General features: G+C 56.3%; 9 protein-coding genes across 9 annotated transcripts; 4 read left to right on the forward strand and 5 right to left on the reverse strand.

The window, feature by feature from the left end:
- Positions 1-472: 472 nt before the first annotated feature.
- On the forward strand, positions 473-2360 carry E0L32_000245 (uncharacterized protein; the record flags this gene model as incomplete). Its single annotated transcript, XM_031136641.1, has 3 exons — positions 473-759; positions 819-1282; positions 1336-2360. The coding sequence occupies 3 exons, from the start codon at positions 473-475 to the stop codon at positions 2358-2360; spliced, it is 1776 nt and encodes a 591-aa protein (XP_030997622.1).
- Positions 2361-2565: 205 nt separating this feature from the next.
- E0L32_000246 (uncharacterized protein) lies at positions 2566-3390 on the reverse strand (the record flags this gene model as incomplete). The annotated part of the gene is made up of 1 exon (XM_031136652.1): positions 2566-3390. One exon carries the CDS (start codon positions 3388-3390, stop codon positions 2566-2568), a length of 825 nt encoding a protein of 274 aa, XP_030997623.1.
- Positions 3391-4152: 762 nt separating this feature from the next.
- E0L32_000247 (uncharacterized protein) lies at positions 4153-5670 on the forward strand (the record flags this gene model as incomplete). Its single annotated transcript, XM_031136663.1, has 4 exons — positions 4153-4629; positions 4692-4804; positions 4865-5347; positions 5403-5670. The coding sequence occupies 4 exons, from the start codon at positions 4153-4155 to the stop codon at positions 5668-5670; spliced, it is 1341 nt and encodes a 446-aa protein (XP_030997624.1).
- A 94-nt stretch (positions 5671-5764) lies between these two features.
- Positions 5765-8158, reverse strand: E0L32_000248 (uncharacterized protein; the record flags this gene model as incomplete). The annotated part of the gene is made up of 2 exons (XM_031136674.1): positions 5765-7828; positions 7907-8158. 2 exons carry the CDS (start codon positions 8156-8158, stop codon positions 5765-5767), a joined length of 2316 nt encoding a protein of 771 aa, XP_030997625.1.
- Positions 8159-8625: 467 nt separating this feature from the next.
- E0L32_000249 (uncharacterized protein) lies at positions 8626-10285 on the reverse strand (the record flags this gene model as incomplete). The annotated part of the gene is made up of 3 exons (XM_031136686.1): positions 8626-9989; positions 10058-10127; positions 10232-10285. 3 exons carry the CDS (start codon positions 10283-10285, stop codon positions 8626-8628), a joined length of 1488 nt encoding a protein of 495 aa, XP_030997626.1.
- A 1574-nt stretch (positions 10286-11859) lies between these two features.
- Positions 11860-14856, forward strand: E0L32_000250 (uncharacterized protein; the record flags this gene model as incomplete). Its single annotated transcript, XM_031136697.1, has 7 exons — positions 11860-11906; positions 11947-12350; positions 12434-12921; positions 12981-13235; positions 13303-14078; positions 14342-14421; positions 14474-14856. 7 exons carry the CDS (start codon positions 11860-11862, stop codon positions 14854-14856), a joined length of 2433 nt encoding a protein of 810 aa, XP_030997627.1.
- A 1007-nt stretch (positions 14857-15863) lies between these two features.
- On the forward strand, positions 15864-16993 carry E0L32_000251 (uncharacterized protein; the record flags this gene model as incomplete). Its single annotated transcript, XM_031136708.1, has 3 exons — positions 15864-16564; positions 16621-16814; positions 16866-16993. The coding sequence occupies 3 exons, from the start codon at positions 15864-15866 to the stop codon at positions 16991-16993; spliced, it is 1023 nt and encodes a 340-aa protein (XP_030997628.1).
- A 250-nt stretch (positions 16994-17243) lies between these two features.
- Positions 17244-18182, reverse strand: E0L32_000252 (uncharacterized protein; the record flags this gene model as incomplete). The annotated part of the gene is made up of 3 exons (XM_031136719.1): positions 17244-17888; positions 17960-18027; positions 18113-18182. The coding sequence occupies 3 exons, from the start codon at positions 18180-18182 to the stop codon at positions 17244-17246; spliced, it is 783 nt and encodes a 260-aa protein (XP_030997629.1).
- A 623-nt stretch (positions 18183-18805) lies between these two features.
- On the reverse strand, positions 18806-20555 carry E0L32_000253 (uncharacterized protein; the record flags this gene model as incomplete). Its single annotated transcript, XM_031136730.1, has 2 exons — positions 18806-19569; positions 19649-20555. 2 exons carry the CDS (start codon positions 20553-20555, stop codon positions 18806-18808), a joined length of 1671 nt encoding a protein of 556 aa, XP_030997630.1.
- Positions 20556-21007: the final 452 nt, after the last annotated feature.

Consider the following 21007-nt stretch of genomic DNA (forward strand, 5'->3'; position numbering starts at 1 on the left):
TGGATCATGGATCGGCGGGAAGCTTTCTGGGGTAAAGACTTGGCTTTGTTTCCGCTGGCACGGGTGTGGGGTAAGAGGCCCCGTGTCAAAGATCGGTTCGTGTGTCACAATCTGTTAAAGCAGCATGGGTAAAGTGCATGATAAGCTCGGTCTGCGTGGCCGCTTCGATTCGGGGTGATATTGCCGATCCCGTGTTGGGAACTTGGCGCGGCGTCCCGACAGGGAGGGGTCCTCCACAACCCGGGGCTTTTCTCATTCAGTAATCACCGAGAAAGACGCACCTACTTCTAACAGCCGTATTCTGTTGTGGTTACGGAGCTCAATGAGGGGTCTCGTTTTGTCCCGTGCTTAAATCCGTCCCCGACTCGAGGGATCGCAAGAGTATCGTTAGCTTTCACAACCAAAGCAGGCCAAGTCAGTACTCTCATCGAAGATTGATTCTGGACAGGGTAAACCGCACACACCAGACAAGATGCTCTTCGACAAGATGCTAGGAGGGCTCACCCTCCTCAAGCTCCAGCAGAGTATAACGGAGTTTGGAACTCTGAATGTGCTGTTGGCGATATTAGCCGTCGCCGCCACGGCGCTGGTCCTAGACTATGGCCACATGTTGTATATGAGGTCCAAGATGCCTCCCGGGCCGTTCCCGCTTCCCATTATTGGCAATACCTGGTCGCTGCCGGACCATAAGCCGTGGATCTGGTTCGAAGAAGTAGCCAAGCAGTACAATGCGCCTCTCATCACCATTTGGATTGGTCGGTGAGTAAATCTTTGATGCAGACAAGCTCTGAGTGGGAAACTAACACTGCGTTGTCTAGAAACCCGACGGTCTGGATCTGTGATGCTTGGTGTGCTCATGAAGTCTTTGAGAAGCGCGCTCAGATCTACTCTTCCCGGCCCCGGATGGTGGTCTTTGGCGAGCTTGGAAGTGGCCAGTCTAACTTGGTGACCATGCGCACTCGCAACGCCGAGGAGCGTGACCACTGGCGTGTGCACCGGAAGCTGATGCACCTGGGTGTCGGAGTCCAAGCTGTCCGCAAATATCGCGAGGTTCAGGATAACGAGAGCAAGGTTGTCGCCCTCGACTTCTTGCGCGATCCAGCCGCCTACGTCAAGCATCTCGAACGCTACGCAACCAGTGTTGTATCCATCCTTGCATTTGGTCGACGCGTCTCGAGCTACAACGACCCTATCATCACTGAGGTCATCGCCCTGATGCAGCTTGCTGCTGAACTCAACGTTCCGGGCAAGACCTTTCCTATGCTTATGGAGACATTCCCGAGTAAGTCTGGCAAAGCTCACACATGATGGACAAAAAGCTGACAACTCAAAAAGTCCTTGCCAAGTTCCCTCGTTGGATGCCTTGGATGAAGGGTCTCGGCAACCGTGGTCAGAAGGGCGGCCACTACTTCTTCTACACCCTCGCCCAGGAGGCCCTCGAGCAACAGGCTGAAAAGACCGCTGATGAGCGCATCTCTATCCCTACTCCCTACGCAAAGACCTTGTTCATAGAGAATGGAAAGTACAACCTCCCGACCGAGGAGCTTTCCAGCTTGACCGGCAACCTCTTTGGCGCAGGCTCCGACACGAGCTCCAGCACTCTCGTCACATTTGTCCTTGCATGCTGTGCCTTCCCTGAAGCCATGAAGAAGGCTCAGGCTGAGCTCGACAGGGTCATCGGGTCCAGCCGCTCGCCTCACTGGGACGACTCTCCCAACCTGCCATACATCAACGCATTTGTCAAAGAGGTCTTCCGCTGGCGATCTGTCGCCATCATTGGCGGGCAGCCTCACTCCCCGACCCAAGACGATCACTACAAGGGCTGGCTCATCCCCGCCAACTCCTGGGTGCAGGGCAATGTCTGGGCCATCCACCACAACGACCGAGACTTCCCGGAGCCTGACCGGTTCGAGCCGGAGCGGTTCATTGACGGGAGCGACTGGAAGCGGCCGTTCCCTGGCGACAGGGGGTACATGACCTTTGGTTGGGGACGGCGTGTGTGCAGCGGCCAGGCCCTCGCTGAGCAGGGCATTTGGATCACCGTCGCTCGGTTACTGTGGGCCTACTCGATCACCCCCGCAAAGGATGCCAACGGCAAGGAGATTCCCGTAGACATCTTTGCATTCACCAACGGCCTGAACATGCGGCCTCAGCCGTTCCGATGTGACATCAAGCCCCGCTCACAAGAGCTGAAGGAGACGCTTGAGCGTGAGGGCAACCAGGCGCTGCTAGATCTCAAGCCTCTGGACGGTGAGAGCAAGTACAGGATGAGCACGTTCTACCAAGAGCAAAGACGGAAGAATCTTACAGAGCCTGTGCTTGATGAGAATGGAGAAGTGAAGATGGTTAAGATCAACTAAACTCAGGGAGCAGACCACCGTGGCAGTCACTGGTGAGGGTTACGCAAGAAGAGATTGATCAGCATCGATTAAATGGCAACGAGGCTCTTGGAATCATAATAGAAGGTTGTATTGTTAAAAGCCTGTGACAACTTGGCTAGTTAGGAGATGAAGACTGAATATTGCGGGTCGTGTTAAGAGAATAGAGTCTAGATCTATCTATGTTCTAAAAACCTGTCGTGATCTGTAGCATCTTCTCGCTCTCATCCCACAACCTCTTCGCTATATCAGCATCAGCTGCATGGGGTGCTACCAAATCATCTTGAAGTTGGCAGTCAGCCATGTAGCCCAACACGCTACCGCCGAGGTCAGCGTGCCCGAGCTTGGGGTCGAAAGCGGCACAAACGCTGGTGGCAGCACCCGCGTCGTGAGTCTTCCAGAGGTGTGCCGGCGCAGTCTTGGTCACAGCATCCGCACTATCCGGATCCAATGTTCGCGAGAGATCCGTCATGATAGAGCCGGGGTGGACGGCAAATCCAACGACATTGCCACGCCCGGCACGTTTCAGACGCCGAGAAATCTCCGTAGCATGCAGGACATTGGCCGACTTGCTCTGGCCGTAGCCCATGAAACCAGGGAAACCATCGTTGGTCTTGGTCAGAAACGCTGGGAGGTTCGCCCCTGGACGCTCAGGCTCAGGAACACCATCGTAAATTCCACGATCAAAGGCGTAGTCACTGAACCGGACCGGTGATAGGCGGTGGCCGTTGCTTGTCAGGTTGATGACTCTTGTGGCACCTGGGGGAGACTTCTCTCCGGCAGCAACGAGCCGGGGAAGCAAGAGGGAGGTCAACAGAAAAGGGCCGAGGTGGTTATTGAAGAACTGCAAATCTGTTCTCGTGCCATTTGGCGTTACGACTGCATCCCTGGCGCTGTGACTAATGCCCGCGTTGTTGATCAGGACATCCAGATGGTCAACCAGGGAACCGATCTTGTCCGCTGCAGCCTGGATCGAGTCGACTTCTCTGAGATTGAGAGTGACACTGTGCATGGGGACATTTGGATATTTCTTTTTGATATCCTCTATCACCTCTGCAATTTTACTCTCTGTTCGAGAGGCGAGGATGAGGTTTGCTGGCTCGTGTGCCGCGATTGCCAACGCGGTGTACGAGCCAATGCTTGTTGGACTCACTCCAGTGACCACAACTGTGAATACATGTTAGCATTCGGATATCTGTATAGGTGGTTGGTTGGGCGACTTGCCGTTCTTCCCCTTGATCTCCTTGCTGAACGCAGCAGCTACCTCGGTAGCCGTGGTCTTTACCCCATATTCAGGATGTGTCGCCATGTCTGGGGGTGATGTGGGGACTAGCCGGGGTTGGGAAATAAGATTTGATCGAATAAGACGACGGTAGGTTATCTGACATGCGTCTAGGCAACTCAAGCCAACTCAGATCTACGTATTTGTGGTACTGCGTTCCTATTTGTTGCTGTTTCACCGCGTCTGGTGTCTGGTGTAAATGGCTCGGAGGCATCGTTCCGAGGCCAGGCAGCCCGGTGGCACGGCGATGCGGGGATGCATCGTGCCAGACTCTGGAACTCCAACTCAACCCCAACAGGCCGGGTGATCGGCAGTTTTTCGTCGGCCGAGTGATTACGAAAGGGGTGATATAGAATGCAATCAATTGTAATCCCGCGCGCCTGGGACGGAATGATGTAGAGGTTGGGGTACCGCCATATAAATTCCTTGCGCGAAGAATTTGTAACGATCTTGTCTCCAACAGACCAATCTAGTATTGCATCCGAACCCATCATGGAGACCCCGCAAACCAAGACAGGGATCAAGGTCATCATCGTCGGCGCCGGCTTTGGCGGCCTGACCGCGGCCATTGAGTGCTATCGCCAAGGCCACGACGTCGAGATCTACGAGTCCTTCCCGGAGCTCAAGACGCTGGGCGATATCATCTCGTTTGGCGGGAACGCCGGCCGCATCTTCTATCGCTGGAAGAATGGCCAGATTGCCGCGCGCCTTCGGGAGCTGAGCATCGACCTGCGCGAGTACGGCTTCCGCATCCACAAGTGGGATACTGGCGAGGTGGTCTTCCACCAGATCACGCCCCCGCAGAAGGAAGACGCGCCCTTTTTCAACGGCCATCGCGGCGAGCTGCACCAGGTCATCTTCGACTATGCTAGAGACGAGCTCAAGATCCCCATCCATCTTGGGAACTACGTGACGGACTACTTTGAGGATGAGAACAGCGCCGGCATCATCCTGAAGACGGGAGAGAAGGTAGGCGCTCAGTACCTGTAGCACCACATTCGATCCCCGCTAACACCACCCTCCGTCTGTAGATCGTTGGAGATATTGTCGTCGGAGCTGATGGAGTGCGAAGCAAGGCGAGAGAGTTGGTGCTGGGATATGAGGATAAGCCAAAGAGCAGTGGCTACGCAGTTTGGCGTGCCTGGTAAGTTGAGATGTCCGTCCGCCATTGGTGCCGGCATGCGCTAATGCTAGATGCAAACAGGTTCCCCAATACTGACATGTTGGCGGACCCGCGAACGCGACAATTCTGCGAGAATGGCGATACTTTCAACGGCTGGATCGGACCTGAAGTCCACTTCCTCTTCTCCACAATCAAGGGCGGCAAGGACTGCTGCTGGGTCCTGACGCACAAGGACGAGCACAACATCGACGAATCGTGGTCATTCCCAGGCAAGCTCGAGGAGGTGCTCGAGGTCCTCAAGAACTGGGACCCTATGTGTAGTGCCATCGTGGAGAAGACCCCGTCGCTTGTTGACTGGAAACTGGTCTACCGTGACCCTCTGCCGACATGGACCAGCAAGCAAGGACGCACACTTCTTCTGGGAGACGCTGCTCATCCATTCTTGCCCACCAGCGCCCAAGGCGCGACCCAGGCCATGGAGGATGGTGCGACGCTCGCAGTTTGCCTCCGCCGTGCCGGCAAGGGCAATGTTCCCGCTGCTCTCAGAACTCACCAAGAGATTCGGTATGTGCACTTGCATCGTGAAATATGACGACACTGTATGCTAATTCCAAAACAGGTATGAACGCGTGAAGGCTGTGCAGAAGACAGGAGAGACGACACGAGATATGTGGCACAAGACAGATTGGTCCAAGGTTAAGGACGATCCTTCTTCAATCGGCTTCCCTCGCGAGGACTGGATCCATGACCATGACGCAGAGAAGCATGCAGAGACTGTGTTCGATGAAATCTTCAAGAAACACTCGGGCATCGCCGGAAAAGAGAGTACTAGCTCTTCACACTTATCGATTCAGAATAGCGCCAACAGTGTCTCAGTAGCTTCATAGACGTAGAAATTTTGTGTATTAAGCCTAGTTGCCCACATATCGCATCGATTGTTAAGTGTGAAAGTACGGTATGTATTAAAGGCATATGATACTCTTATCGGATCATGATGGTGCTCCTCTGATCTTCCAAGGGCTCTGGATCTTCAGCGGTTTCCGAGGCATAGCGAGGTCGGGGATTACGCCCATATCGCCTGTCAATCGCATCCAAGAGTACTCGAGGAATTCCGCCGCGGATTCTGCGCCTCTCTGCCATGGTAGTTGGCTCTGTGTGGACTGGCTGATGGTTCTGGTTCCAGTAACAGTCACCTACGAGACCATATATTGGACAGGACGGAGACTCGTTTGTTCGCCGCCGCAGCAAATAGTGAACATTACCTCCGGGCAGGACGTGTACTTCATCACCGACTTGCATGGATCCAGGCCCAAGCCCCAGCCCGCCCGAGCCAGTTCGAAACAGTTTTCGACCTTCGGTCACGAGGCGCATTACTTTATGCAAGGACCATTGCGTCTTCTCATCTGTGTCGTTTGCAGCCGGTGGGACTGTATCACCGTTCACCTTTGGAAGTAGGGAGTAAGTGTACCAGTGCAAGGCCTTGCCGTATTGAGCCGGGGTGATTCGTTCGTAGGTATCAGAGTCTTTGGGCCAGAGACCTCCTATCAAGACTCCCAGTGAATCGTCGTTGATGTGAGAAACCCAATCTCGAAGGGTTCCAAATGCTGACTCTGTATCCGACCATGTGGTGAGCCGTTGGCCGCACCAGCTCACTGTTGCGAGCTGCTGAGATTCGGCAATCATGTTTCTTTGTTCCCTTTCTGCACCATCTCCTGCCGGCCGCTTCAAGACATACCCGTTACCTGAGAGAAAAGAGTTCAAAAGTTGGGATGTTCGTGACCGCGCATCTCGTATAATAACCGAGGTCCGGCAGGCCACGTTTGGTAGTACTATACTACCCACGGTAACGGCTTCCTCGCCGCTCGTGGCCTGTCCAATGATGCCAGATTTGGTTAGTATCCTTTGACAAAATGGTTCAGGAGCGCACCTCGATGCAAACATTTTGAGCTGGAATAGATCCGCTAACGACTGGCGAGAGAGACGATATGGGTTCGAACCAGCTTCGCTTTCCCACAGGCTCTCAATCAGTTCGCTCAATTGGTCGTCCACAAAATACCAGAACTCCTTTTCAGATTCAACAACCTTGAGTTTCCATTGGCCACAAGCCTTGTAGACATCTTGCAACGGGAATCGTCGAAGATCTGCGGCTTCAAATCCGAACTCACTACTCCAGTCAGGGATCCAGGATGGGATGTTGCCGCTGTTCTTGCGCATCATGTCGCCTACCCATGGAGTCAACGAGCCGTACTTGTCGACCACGCTGAAAAAGAGAGCGCGGTATGTCGTCAGTGTATCACGAGTGTAATCCGCGTCGATGATCTCTTTATCGCCTGCTAGACCTAGGAGAGCATAGATCTTATCCCGCTCGTCACTAGCCTTTCGACTTGAAAATCGATGTAGGAGAGATAACAAGGTTGGTCTTGATCTTCGAGTCAAAGGCGCTCGTGACATCTGAACACCTTCGACCTTTTCCACAAGTAGCAATTTCAGACCTTCCCATTCAGATCCCAGAAGCTGTGTTACTGTGGATGAGGATCGCCAACTGAGCATCGCTCTTTCAAACACGTCCCATGTTGCGGAGACATTCCCATATAGAACTCTAATTCGAACAGCCACCGCGGCTTCTTGCACAACCCAGATGCGGTACCACCAGGGAGACATAAGTAGTTGCCGAAGGATCTCGAAATAGCTGCAACAGCATGTATCGCCTGCGTCGCGTAGTTTGCTGAAGATGCCACTTGCCTTCTCGGATTCGAGTGATTGTGCTAACAGGTATATGAACATGATGGCGCAGAACGACTTTGACTCAGCTCGACGAGGCAAAATCTCGAAGGATTGGGCGAACTCGCTGAAGATAGCGCTGTTGCTTTCTTCGGTACTACCGAACTGGATCTTGCGTTGGGGAGGGCGGTCGAAGAGAGAGCGCTCTATGCGATGCGCAGTGCCATCACCCAGGAACAGAACAACTTCTTCGGCGCCTGCGTAGATATCGCGCATCATTGACACCTGATGACCTCGCTCTCTATGATCATGTTGATTTATGCACTGATGATGATTGTTAGTCCACAGTCCATAGACTACTAGTGAGTGCAGACATGCCAACGCGTCAATCCATATGCTTACTTCCTCCTCTTCCTCCCTAAGGTTTTGTAGCGCCCATGCCAGATTAATGGTGACGTCGAACCGCTGGTCATTGACCGAGATACGACGCGTGACAGACCTTGCTCCCCAAACATAGGAAAGAGCTTTGTAGGCGAAAGGAGCGCGAGAAATTCTATGTCGGAGCTGGCATCGCATAGGATCAGACCAGTTGCCAGGCTCAATCACCACAACCCTGATCGCAGTAGGTTCATTCAATGGCTCGTATACAAACATGGTGTCTTGAGGTGTCGAGAGTCCACGCTATAGTTCCAGAGAATGTACTGGGCGATGATATATGTATCAGACGGACGACTGTACTTACGAGCAGGCTGAGAGACGATGATGCCCAAAGGCGTCAGAGATGAATCAGCCCAACAAAAAGCCTATGCTGCCTGCAATTGGGATTGGTTGATCCAGCATGTAACCACCAAGCGAATGCCTGGCGCATTGCATACGCGCAAACGGGCACGATTCGGTTTCATATCCGTCAGCATATTATTGGTCCGCAGAAATCTACAATGATCTTGAGCTCAGATCCTCTCTCTGTACCAGTGCAAAGACCGTACTGGATATATTAGAGAGAAAAATTAAATCACAAAGGTAGCCCTGTTAGAGGAATCTGTTCATGCGACTTGAATAGCTCATGACAGGCAAACATCCAATTTTCATTTAAACTACCGCTAATTCGAGAGTCACGATATTCACAGCTTGGCAGCAGCGTCGTCCGAGTCCAGCTGAATAATGATACTCTTGGTCTCGAGGAAGTTGTCGAGACTGTGCAGCCAACCCTCGCGGCCCTGGCCCGACAGCTTGTAACCGCCAAACGGCAGGTCCCTGGCCGTCGCCGGGCTGGTACAGTTGACGCCGACATAACCGCTCTCCAGGGCCTGCGCAACCCGCATGGCGCGGCTGATGTCCTTGGTGTAGACGGCGGCGTACAGGCCGTACTCGGTGTCGTTGGCCTTCTGGATGGCCTCAGCCTCGGTCTCAAAGGTGTTGATGAGCACGACGGGGCCAAAGACCTCCTGCTTCATGATGCGCGCGTCCTCGGGGGTGTCGAGGAAGACGGTCGGCTCGACAAAGTAGCCGTTCATGGACTCGAGGTTGCCCTTGCCGCCGAGGGCCAGGGTGCCCGACTTCTTGCCCTCCTCGATGAACGCCATGACCGAGTTGTATTGCACCTCGTCGGCCTGGGGACCGTGGTCGATGCCCTTCTCGAGGGGGTTGCCGGCCTTGACCTTGGCGAAGCGCGCCTTGAAGGCCTCGATAAAGGCCGACGCGGCGCTCTTCTGCACGTAGATGCGCGAGTTGGCCATGCAGACCTGGCCGCTGTTCCACTGGATGCTGTGCGTCGTCTGCTCGACCGCCTTGTCCATGTTGGCGTCGGAGAAAACGAGCGCGGGGGTCTTGCCGCCGAGCTCGAGGATGACCTTCTTGAGGTTGGACTTGGCCGCCTGCTCCTGGATGAGGCGGCCGGTGCGGCCGGAGCCGGTGAAGGAGAGCGCGCGGACATCCATGTGTGATGACAGGACGGAGCCGCTGGGCAGGCCGTGGCCCGAGATGACGTTGAACACGCCGGGCGGGAAGCCGGCCTCGACGATGAGCTCGGCGACCCTGGCGGAGGTCAGCGGCGCCTTCTCGCTCGACTTGAGCACGACCGTGTTGCCGGCGATCAGGGCCGGGGCGGTCTTGTTGGAGAAGAACAGGATGGGCACGTTCCAGGGGATGATGGCCGCGACGACGCCGTAGGGCTGGCGCAGGGTCATGGTGACGTGGCCGGGCGTGTTGACGCTGGCCTGGCCCTGGATGTGCGGCCACGACTCGGCGTAGTGGTCGTAGTTGCCGGCGGCGGCAAAGGTCTCGAAGTACATGTCGACGGGGCGGCCCATGGAGCTCGCCTCGAGGTGGGCGAGCTCATCGTGGTGCTGGCGCAGCAGGTCGGCGAGTTTCTTGAGGTAAGTGCCTCGCTTGGCCGGGTCGAGCGCCGACCAGGCCGGGAATGCGGCCTTGGCGGCGGCGACCGCGGCATTGGTATCGGCCTCAGTGGCCTCGGGGACTGCGGGAACTATTCAGCGATATGTCCCCCATATCTAATTGCTCGCAAGCAAATGTGCTTGCGAATGGAATGCTCACCATCCGCGACCTTCTCGCGCGTTGCCGGGTTGTAGAGGGGAAAGGTCTTCTTGTCCGATGCCTCAACGAGCTAGATTGTTCGCAAGGAGTAAGCTGTCAGCGCACCGTCCCCGTCTTTGCCCCGTCTTACACCCCGTCTTACGGGTCCGAATCGGGGGAAGCGAGAAATCTCACCTCGCCGTTGATCAGCATCCGGGGCCGGAAGTCGGTTGGTACACTGGAGCCCATTGTGCCGCTGGAATAAAAGGCGCTATGCTTAGGCTATGCTTATGTGATTTTCAGCTCTTCTGCTTTGGCGTTGGCTTGGAGGGAAAGGGTGGATGTTGGAGTAAAATAGACCGAGAATGGGCAAAGGACGATGCAAGGAGCTAGCAAGCAGTGCAGCAAGGCTTGTATATGGGGGCTGGGCTAGAAAGAGGGGACGGCGGCACAGGATTATCTACAGCAGATCGGTACAGCAGATCGGATCAAAGATTTGGTTTTTTAAGGTGCCATCCTTGGCACAACCTATATCGAGCAGGTCTTTGCGCTTCAAACTCCGTGAACTTGCTTGACACCCATCTAAGACGGACAGGGTTCCGAGAAAAGCTCGTCACAGCCAGGCCTTTCCGTTGGCGTCCGTGGGAAGTATCGCCAACGGTGATCCTCAACCAGACAACGCAGACACATATCCTGTAGGATATGATACAGTCAGCAAGGATGCTACTGTCTACGAATGCACCAGCTTAGAAAGCAAGTGGGAATTCTCCGGATGGGCCACGAGCTATGGCAAGGAGAATCGGCAATTAGCCAAGCAATCTGGCTGAAAGTCTGGGCCACATCGGGTCGTGTAGCTCAAGAACCGGCTGTGGAGCCACAGAATGACCTCGGTCGCTGGTGTTTCGTAGCCCTGTGCAAGCCCTGTGTCTACGTGTCTGCGTCTCGAGACCAAGCTGGACTAGAGATACAGATAGACCAGCCCCAAAACTCCGAACTCCGTGACAGATCGAACAGAGAGAGGGGCTCCCCGCGTGTTCCCTTGCCCAGGAGGATGGCCCAGACGAACAATTGGCTCGCGGGGCGTTACAGCCACATGCGCCTTGTCCACATTACATGCTTCTGACAAAGAAAATAGAGGGGGAAAAGGTTGGGGAAGTTGGAGCCAAAACACGGCCGCCACCCCCGCAGATCACAGAATGCTGGAGACTAGTGTCGAGGAGGGCATTGTCGGCAGTTGAATGGCTCTCCTAGACCGTCCTAGACTCTGCCCTCTCGCCTCTGGCACCCCCACCGTGCCCACCTCTCTCCTCACCAGAGGCCAGTCATGCGGAGGCTATTTCAGTCCGCCGACGCGAGATTGCAACGATATACTAGATGGCCACCAGGTGAACGAGAACGCTCGTTGGGGTTTCATAGATTCCTGCTGGAAAGGAAAGCAATCTGCGCTCCATATTGCCCAGAACTCTGATCAATTACAACCCCCCGAAATTACGATCCGGACCGGGAGAGGAGGGACAATAACAGATCATGTCGACCGCGGCGCAGACTTCTTCTTCTACCGATCGGCCCGGCAAGCGGCGCGCTCCCATGAGCTGCGACCGATGCAAGAACCGGAAGACAAAAGTAAGCCATCTCCAAATCCGCCAGACATTGCTTCCGATGTGCCGGAGTCGATTGTTATGCGCCGCGTGCTGACAGTCCCTTCTCCAACACAAAAAGTGTGTCGATCCAGGTGCGTTTACCAAGGAATGGTCCCTGCTGCTACTACTGCCTGTGCCTGCAGCACGGAGCGGCGACACCACACCCCCGTGTCTTCAGGCGACATGCTGCCGAGAGGTGAAGGACTCGCTGCTAACTCTTGTGCGTGCCTGTGTGTGACCAGTCCCGGGACCATGTCAGTTCTGTGCCAGCATCGGCGCCCCTTGCCAGGTGGACCCGTCTCGTCGGCGACAGAGGCCGTACTACCATGTCTCCGAAGAAGAGTTTCGGTACATGACCAAGGCGCTGGAGCACTTCCTGCCTGACGTCGAGCTCAACCTGCAGTCTCTCAAGGGCATTGTGACGTCCTTCTCCGAAGGCAGCAAGCCCGCAGCGAATGGCCAGCAACGGCAGGATAGCCCGCGGCCGCGCCAGCAGCCCACGCCCACCGTCGAACTGGGCAGCCCGACGTCGTCGCCGGCCAATGGGGATGTGCGGCCGAGCAAGTCGACCACGAGCACGCCTGCAAGCCACGAGAGCATCGTCACCATCGAAGAGATCGACGACCTCCACGGCGAGCTGGGCTGGCTCACCGTCGACTCCAAGGGCCACTACAGTAGGTCTCACATCAGCCCTGCCAGGTTTTCCTTCCTTCTGGCGATCTCGTATTGCTTTGGACTAAAACCCCGAACCCCGTAGGACATGTCGGAATAGAAGGATCATATGCGTTCAACGCCGCCGTCAGGTCGTTGAAGAACCGGAGGTTATCAGAAGTGGCGGTGAAGTCCGACCTCGTCGCGCCTCTGACCGCAGCACCGCCCCTGCCGCCGCAGACACCCGAGATCCTGACGGGTCCTCGCCAAATCTACCTTCCCCGACGCGACCTCTGCAACCGCTGCGTTGCCCGCTTCTTCCGCGATGTGCACTCCATGTACTGGTTCTTCTCGGCCGAGAGCTTCTACGCGATCCTCGATCGGATATACTCGGGCGATGCGGGTGCTGCCACGTCGTCGATGCTTTGCTCGCTCTACTCGATCCTGGCCTTGACCTGTGAGAGCGAAGCGCGTAGCGATGGCATTGATGTCGGCGACGAGTCGTCGATGAGGTATCTGTCGTTGGCAAAGAGCCTAGCCGCCACATTGTACGACGAGGCGGATGTCGATTGTGTTCGTGCATTATGTCTCTTGGTAAGTGGCTCGTGGTAAAGAATAAAAGCCAGGACAGCGTTCTGACTACATACCAACAGGGCCTTGCCTTGCAAAGTTCAATGTTTGCGAATACTGCGTACATCTACGTTGGTTCTGCCGCGAGCATTGCCTACACGCTAGGCCTGCATCTCCAAAAGACCATCAAGACGAAGGAGTGCCTGCAGAGACAGATCGATCTACGGATATTCTCTACGCTATACCTGCTCGATCACGATGTGGCGCTTTGCTACGGTAACCCGACGGCGATCAGCGAGGATAATGCGATTGCACCCCTCGAGTCTCTTTCAGAACAGGTAAGACAAGCGGTGTTTCCCATTCACACCTGATCTAGCTACGAATGCTGACATCCTTGCGTCTCAGATCCTGAGCCCCGGCAGCAACATGCCGCTCTACTACCTCTCCGTGTCGTGCAAACTGACGCACCTCAAGCGCCAGATCGGCCGCCTGCTGTACAACAAGACTTCACCCTCCTCTTCCTCCTCCGCATCTTCGTCTACCGCTCCGGGAGCCGGCGTCTCCATCTCGGCCATCTCGGACGCCATCGCCTCCTTGCACGCCTGGCACGCCTCCATGCCGCCGCACCTGCGCGACGCCGCGCAGGCGCCCTCGTACCACAACCGCTCCGTCGCCGTCCTGCACCTGCGCTACTACTCGGCGCTCGTCTTCGCCACGCGGCCCTTCCTGCTGTACAGCGTGCTGCGCGACGCCGAGCTCAAGAGCAGCCCCAAGCGCCGCTTCTTCGAGGACTTTGGCGCGCTGTGCATCGACGCCGCGCGCAAGTCGATGGGCCTGCTCGCCTACATGCGCGACGCGGGCCTGCTGACCAGCCTCGTCACCTACGACACGTCGTGCCTGCTCGAGAACCTGCAGGTCCTGCTGCTGTCGTACGCGCGCGCCGACCAGGCCGGCGGCGAGGGGTCGCAGCAGCAGCAGCAGCAGCAGGCGGCCGACTCGGTCAGGGAGTGCCTGCACATCCTGCAGGGCATGGAGCAGGTGCTGTGGACCAAGCACGCGCTCGTCGAGGTCATGGCGCAGCTGGACGAGAACGGCATGCTCAACGGGGAGAGCGGGTTCAGCCCCTCTGGGGTCGATGCTGTGGGCCACTACTTCCTGGACATCGGCCCGCAACAAGACCTGTGAGTTTCAGCCATGACAACAAAGTTGAGATGAAGATCTGGAAGCTAACCTTGTGCGAACCCCTAGATTTCCGGGAATCATGGATGCGTATCTCCCTGACCTACAAGACGCTTGCTTTACGATACCAGAAGCGACGCCGGGGATAGTAACTGGGACGGGAGATTTGTAGGCGCTGGAGCATTGTGCGTGTTACTTGATGTTTTATGCCTGTCACGGATCAGATGCGTTGAATGTACAGATATGCGTTAAAATAATTGGGCAGTCTTCGATTTGCAGCCAGCAAATGTCATGTCATTGATCAGAAGAGTGCTGTCCCCCTTGCCCACGACCGATCGCCCGAAAGTAGAGGACAATCGCCATCAGACCAAGCCATATGACAAACTCGGAGCCATAGATGACCAGCCCCAGAATGCTGAGACTAGGCTGGAAGATGACAGACAGCAGCGAAGTCACATCTCCACTGGCGTCCAGAACCGCAAACTTGAGGGATATACCCGCGTCCGAGCGCGTCCGGAACATGTCAATATAGTGACGAAGCACACCCCCGGCCAGCAAGACCGCCGCAAGTACAGCCATCAGGGTGGACGCCCAGTCCTGTCCGCGATCGTGCGCCACCCGCAGCGCAAAGACAAGACCCGTCTCGATGCCCCCGAGGACCGACGCTATGGCCACGGCCCAGACCGCGGCCTTCTTGAGGCTCCAGTGGTCGCCATAGTACTTGCACTGCGACCACGTCCAGAGGCTCAGGAAGATGAGGATGTTTGGCTGGACCTGTAGGGCGATATTGAAGTCGTCGGCGATGTTGTACACGCCGAGCGGCACACCGGCGACGGCCCATGACAGGAAGAACGTTCCTGAGAGCTCTTTGCTATCGTGCCGTCGCCAATTCTTCCAGATTTGGGGCAGCAGCTGCCATGCGGAGTCAGTGCATGTGAAGCTTGGGCAGGCATCGAAATCTGGAAGATGCTTGTTGCTCACCTGGAGCGACCACAACACGGCGCCCATGGTCCCAAAGACGTTCGCAACTACGGGGTTGTCCATCCTGCATTGCTTCTCGTCAAAGATACGCGAGGAATAACCGGTCTCATCCTGACAGGAAAGAATGATGCTCGTTTTTGCAGGACAGAGAACTGAGCAAACATTTTCGTGATGACGCCGGTCGCGGCGTGCCAAGTCGAATACGGAGCAACGTTATCAGTGGAGAAGCAAAGTCAAAGGCAGACCAATCACGTTGCGTCAGGGTGGAACAAAGCTCTCTTACTCCCAAGTTGCTGGTGGCGATGACATCAAAGTTTCTTGGATGAGAAACAGAATCATGGGTAGAGAGTACGGCTACATGCCATGACGACAGGTGGACGCAGATCCTACGCAGGCTTAGACATAGTCTTCACCCTGCACAACTAAATGCATGTATATGCTAGAAAGCGAAAGTGCAAATATGAATACGACCCTGAGACTTCTTGTTGCTGGCTCCAAGAGAACGATGATATAATACAATTTTCATTCTTTACTATTCCAAAAGCTGAACGAGGTGAATTCGTCTATATCCTCTCACCATCTACCATCGTGTAATGTTGAGCAATAAAGATTGGCCGTCACCGGGTATAATTCGGGACAATATTTCCGACTTCAGACCATTTACCCAGTCTGTCTTAAGCGTTGGTACATGAGAAGTATCCATTTATAAGAAGCTATACGCAATAGACAGTCGCAGGTCTCATGATACACGAAGTTCAGTCCCCCTAACAAACTCGCTTCCCCGCACCTCGTCTCCTGCCCTCATCATGCCCAAGGGAACCATTGCCATCGAGGAGGCGGTGCTCGACCCCGCAGGCATCGAGCGCCACGCCCGTGACGCAGCCATGTACGCCCCGGGCCAGGACATCCGCAACCACCCGCTGACCGCCGCCCTGCTGGACATCCACGACCAGCGCCTCGCGCGCATGGACGCCGAGGGCGTCGAGTACATGCTCCTCTCCCTCACCTCGCCGGGCTGCCAGGGCGAGGCCGACCCGGAGGAGGCGGCCCGCGTCGCCGCCGAGAGCAACGACTGGCTGTCCAAGGAGTGCGCGCGCAACCCGTCGCGCTTCGGCGCCTTCGCCGCCGTGTCGATGCACAGCGGCGAGGCCGCGGCCGCGGAGCTGCGGCGCGCGGTCACGGAGCTCGGCATGAAGGGCGTCATGCTCAATGACTACCAGACGGTGCAGGACACGGGCAAGGGCGAGAAGCGGTACTTTGACGAGCCCGAGTACCGCGTCTTCTGGAAGACAGTCGAGGAGCTCGACGTGCCCGTCTACATGCACCCGCGGTACCCGATGGCCTGCGACCTCGAGGGCAAGGGCAGCTACGCGCCGCGGAAGCAGCTGCTCGGGGCGGCGGTGCAGTTCCACTTGGACCTGAGCTTCCACATCTACGCACTCTGCTCGTGCGGGATCTTTGACGAGTTCCCCAAGGTGCAAGTCGTTGCTGGGCACTTGGGCGAGGGGTGAGTTAGGTCTCATTATCACCTAGTGTGTAGTTATTCTGACTGATTCCCCAAAGCATCCCTTTTAACCTCTGGCGAGCGGACCATTGGTACAACAAGCCGGTGAAGAAGGCAACCAGGCCATCAAAAGAGGATTACAGCTACTATTTCAAGCACAACGTCTCCATCACCACCTCTGGGGACTTCAACACAGCTGGCCTGAAGTTTTGCATCGATGAAATCGGAGCAGACAGATGCATGTTCGCTATTGGTGAGTGAGCTTCTCTGCTTGACATGAGTCCGCACTAAGACTTCCGACCAGATTACCCCTATGACACGGTAAAGGAGGGCCAAGACTGGTGGAAGAGCATAGATCTCCCGGCAGATCAGAAGGAAGCAATCGCGCGGAGAAACGCTATCAAGCTGTTCAAGTTGCCGCTGGAGCTATAATCATAGATACACTTCATAGCTCAATTCAAAGTCATCGACTTACGACTGCTGTATGATAATGAGAATAAAATTATTCCGGATTCTAGCTTGCAAAGTAGGAAGGAGACCATCTGGGATCCGACATGACAACGTTCGAACCCTTCACTGCAGACAGGCTGAACCATCCGAAGGAAGAATCATGCACTCAGGATCGACGAATCACACTTTGCACACTTGAATATATGTCTTGTATTCGACTAGTAGATTACCACTACCACTGAAGCTTAAGAGAAGGCTTCGCGTTGGCGGGGTCGTCGCCAAACTCGGGCGCCCGCTGGTCCTCCTCCTTGACCGGCTGCCCAGTCACGGGGTGGTCGTAGTGGAAGGGGACGACCCTGGTGTCGGGCCACATCATCCTCTGCTCCTCGGTCACGACCTCGTCGGGCCCGTTGGGGTCCTCCGGGTACGTCTTGGACATGAAGGGCACGAAACCGGCCACCTTGTAGCCCCAGCCGTGCTCAAAGTCGCCGTGCCAGAAGGGGAAGTAGCGCAGGCGCAGGATGCGCCAGGAGCCGTCGGGCCCGTCGCGGATGTACTCGTTCTCGTAGATGCCGCCCTCCCACCACTGCGTGAAGCCGCGCGGGTGCTTGGCCGCCTGGGAGATGTGCACGCCGGCCTGCATCAGCGAGCGGAAGCGGCCGCTGGCGCGCGGTGGCGAGGCCGAGTAGTCGACGTCGACGATGCCCTGCATCTGCGGGTGGTCGAGGAGGAAGCCGTGGATGGGCCCGTTGCGCCCGTTGACAAAGTGCTTGCCGAAGCGCTCCTGATAGAGGCGCTTGACGCCGGCCGGGCCCCGGTACCGGCCGCCCAGGAACTGCACGAAGCTGTCCTTGTCGTCCGAGAAGAGGTCGGCGACCTGTCGGGTCGCGTGTCAGCTTGATTGGCCTCTTCTCGCTACAAGCACTCGTAGTAGATGAGATGACTTACCTCCTGGTACAAGCACTTGTCGAGGTAGTACCCATACTTGTACTGGATCTTGCGAATCTCCTCCTGGTCTGTTTGATTGTCTCTCTGTCAGTACCTGCCTCCTCTGACTTCCCAGACCCATGTATTGTCCTTCTTGGAGCTCGTCTCACACACCTCTAAGCCGGACCACCTCCTTCTGGAGGGCCTCCAGCGTCTGCTTGAGCTCTGCAACCTCGTTCGACATGGTTTACAAACTTCTGACAAAGATGACCTGGGATCGTGAAAAGTCTTGGCCTGAGCTACCTACCCCAACCAGCGACTCCCCGGATAGCGCGTAGACCGTCTTTATGCCACCCTCTTCCCGCTCAATGGTTCCGTGGCAGCTCCCCTGCCAAGACCTCCTTCTCCAACATCTGCAGCATCTGTGATCCTGCTGGAGTTTCTGGGGTTTGCGCGGCCATCGGAGCGATGGAGCCGATGATGCTGCCGATGTTCCAGGCGCCTTCGAAAAATATGGCCGTCCCGGGCGGCACAGCTTTCCCCGCTGGTCAGGGGACCATAATGCGGAGGTTAGCGCCATGCCGGGGTACTTATGTAGTTTCCCCGCAGATGTCTGCCCCAGAGATCACTGAAGCTGCAGTCAAGAGGAGGGCCGGGAGGCGGGGGGGTGTTGATGGGATTGTGATGACTGGGCTTAGCGGCATCAAACGTGCATGGCTCGGCATATCACATCCAGATGGACACATATCTTACGCGTGGCAGATAGATTTCCTTCGTATCAAAGCCAGTCGGATTTATTTCGCTATTGCTAAGCAAGCTGTCATACTCGTAACTTGACTCCCCCCCCCCTCCCGAATCCAGCCCCTTTCAATGGCCATTGGCACCGTTCGTGCCGTTACTGCCGGCCTGTAAGTTGACCTGCCACGACAGGGGCTCCGTGGCCACCTGCACCGGGCCCAGATCGCCGCCGTCGCCCCGCCTCCTGTTCCAGTCGTCAATGTCCTTCTGCTCGACAAAGTTGCCGTGCAGGCCGATGCGCAGGTGCAGCGGCAGGTGCACGACGGCGAGGGGCCCCTTGGCCAGGTTCAGCGCGTCAAAGATGACAATGTCGTTGCGCAGCACGTCGAGGTGGTTCAGCAGGGCCATCAGGTAGCCGTCGCCCTCCTTGTCGGACCCGGCCCTCGGGCAGAAGACGGGCTCCTGGAACGTGCACGTCGGCCCCGCCCAGTACTCGTCCCTGGAGCCCGTCTCCCAGTCAAAGTGCCCGATGACGTTGAACAGACCTCCCGCGGGCGGGCCGCACTTGGCAAAGTCGTAGGGGCGGGCCGGGTCGATCTGCAGCTGCCAGAAGTGGCGGTACTTCTTGGTGACGAAGCGGTCGTCGATGCGGCTGAACTCGCCGTTGGTGCCGTAGAGCTTGAAGGGCTTGACGCGCGACTCGTTGGGCAGCTTCGGGTCAAAGACCCAGCGGAAAGTGTCGGCGATGAGCTTGGGAGGGCGCACCAGGCGCTCGTTGGGGTCGGTGTCCTCGGGGGGCCACCAGAAGAAGACGTTGCCGTCGGCGACGGTGAGGTCGCAGACGATATGTCCGTTCTCGTCCTCGTAGGCTCCAGCGACGTGGCCGTGGAAGGCTGTTTGTTGTTAGTTAGCTTGGTGATGTGTCCTTGGTGTGACTCCTTGATTGATTGCATGTGTCGAGTATGAACCTACCATTGTCTGAGCGGAGCCAAAGAATGTCTCCTCCTTTGCGAGGCACAATGCCGTACCACTGGTCCTCGTTCGGGTCCCAGGCCCAGTGATTGCCACCCTTCTTGAGCCGGTCAAGGCTGGCCTTGATGGGTGTCAGGGGCAGGATCAGATAGTTCTTGGTCAAGGCCGCATCGTGAATCATGCCACAGAAGGGCGACTTGTACCAAGCCTCTTGCGTCTTCTTGCCCGTCTCCGGATCAAAAGTCCAGACGACGATGTCACAGTTGGCATCGTGCCCGTCTCCACCAGCAGCGTATGCAAAGGCCACCATCTCCCCAGTCTCCGGGTCGAACTTTGGGTGAGCGGTAAAGGTAGGCGTCTTCACCTGGCCATCAAAGTCATACCGGCCGATCGTCTCGAGAGTGACGGGGTCCATCGCAAAGGGCGGGCCGTCCTCTTTTGACGCGAGCATCACGCCGCGCCAGAAGAAGACGTTGGTGTTGGAAACGGTGCGGATGATGCCCTTGACCATCTCATTGTCGGTAAAGGGATTCCTGTACTTTCCAAACATGGCCTTGCGGTTCTTGGTCTCGGCATGGAACCGGTCTGTCTGGACGTAGCGCTGCTTCCAGTCGACATGGCCGTTCTGGAAACGAAAGGCGCTCACACTGCCGTCTCCGCTGAAGTGTACATCCTCTTCAAACATGGGCGGGAAGCGCGGGTCTGGCTGGACGCGGAAGAAAGTGCCATTGATGTCCTTGGGCACTTCGCCGCTGGTCTCGAGCTCGAAGATATCGCCCTCGACCCGAGAAGGCTTCAGGGGGCCTTTGAAATACCCCGTGTCGGGAAACTTAACTTGGCCATCATCCTTGATGCCGTTGACATAACCGGACCCAGCGTTCGGGAAGAGTGAAAAGGCGTGAGCCATGTCGTGCTTGGACCTTTGATATTTCAAGGTATGGAAAGATATCGCTGTTGACAAGCGAGTCCCAAGGATTCCGGAGACTGTATTCGATTCTTACAGAGCCATCACGAGCTTTTGAATGGTCGCCGTTGCGCGCCTTCTATCGTCAGGCGAATGATCGGCCCCAATGGGCCGAAGGCCTGCGAGCATTACCCGGCGAGGCATCGGGAGCTTCTGGAATGGTCTGATCTGAGGGTTAAAGTCGAGACCTTGCCGAAAAGTTAATTCGAAGGGTTTTTGATCTATCAGGGCCTCAGCGGGCTAAGTCTACACGCGCGTCGCTGTCTAAATCGACCAAAGCTTGAAGGTCGACAGAGTGCCCATCATGAGAGAAGAGTGCGATTTCCATCCAGATCCCCGCGGAAGATCCAATGATCTCGCGGGCTTTACCAACCAAGTATGCTTGGCCAGCGGGC

The sequence above is a fragment of the Thyridium curvatum genome (assembly GCF_004353045.1).
Source record: "Thyridium curvatum strain D216 chromosome Unknown NODE_1_length_1224711_cov_81.814160, whole genome shotgun sequence".
NCBI lineage: Eukaryota > Fungi > Ascomycota > Sordariomycetes > Thyridiales > Thyridiaceae > Thyridium > Thyridium curvatum.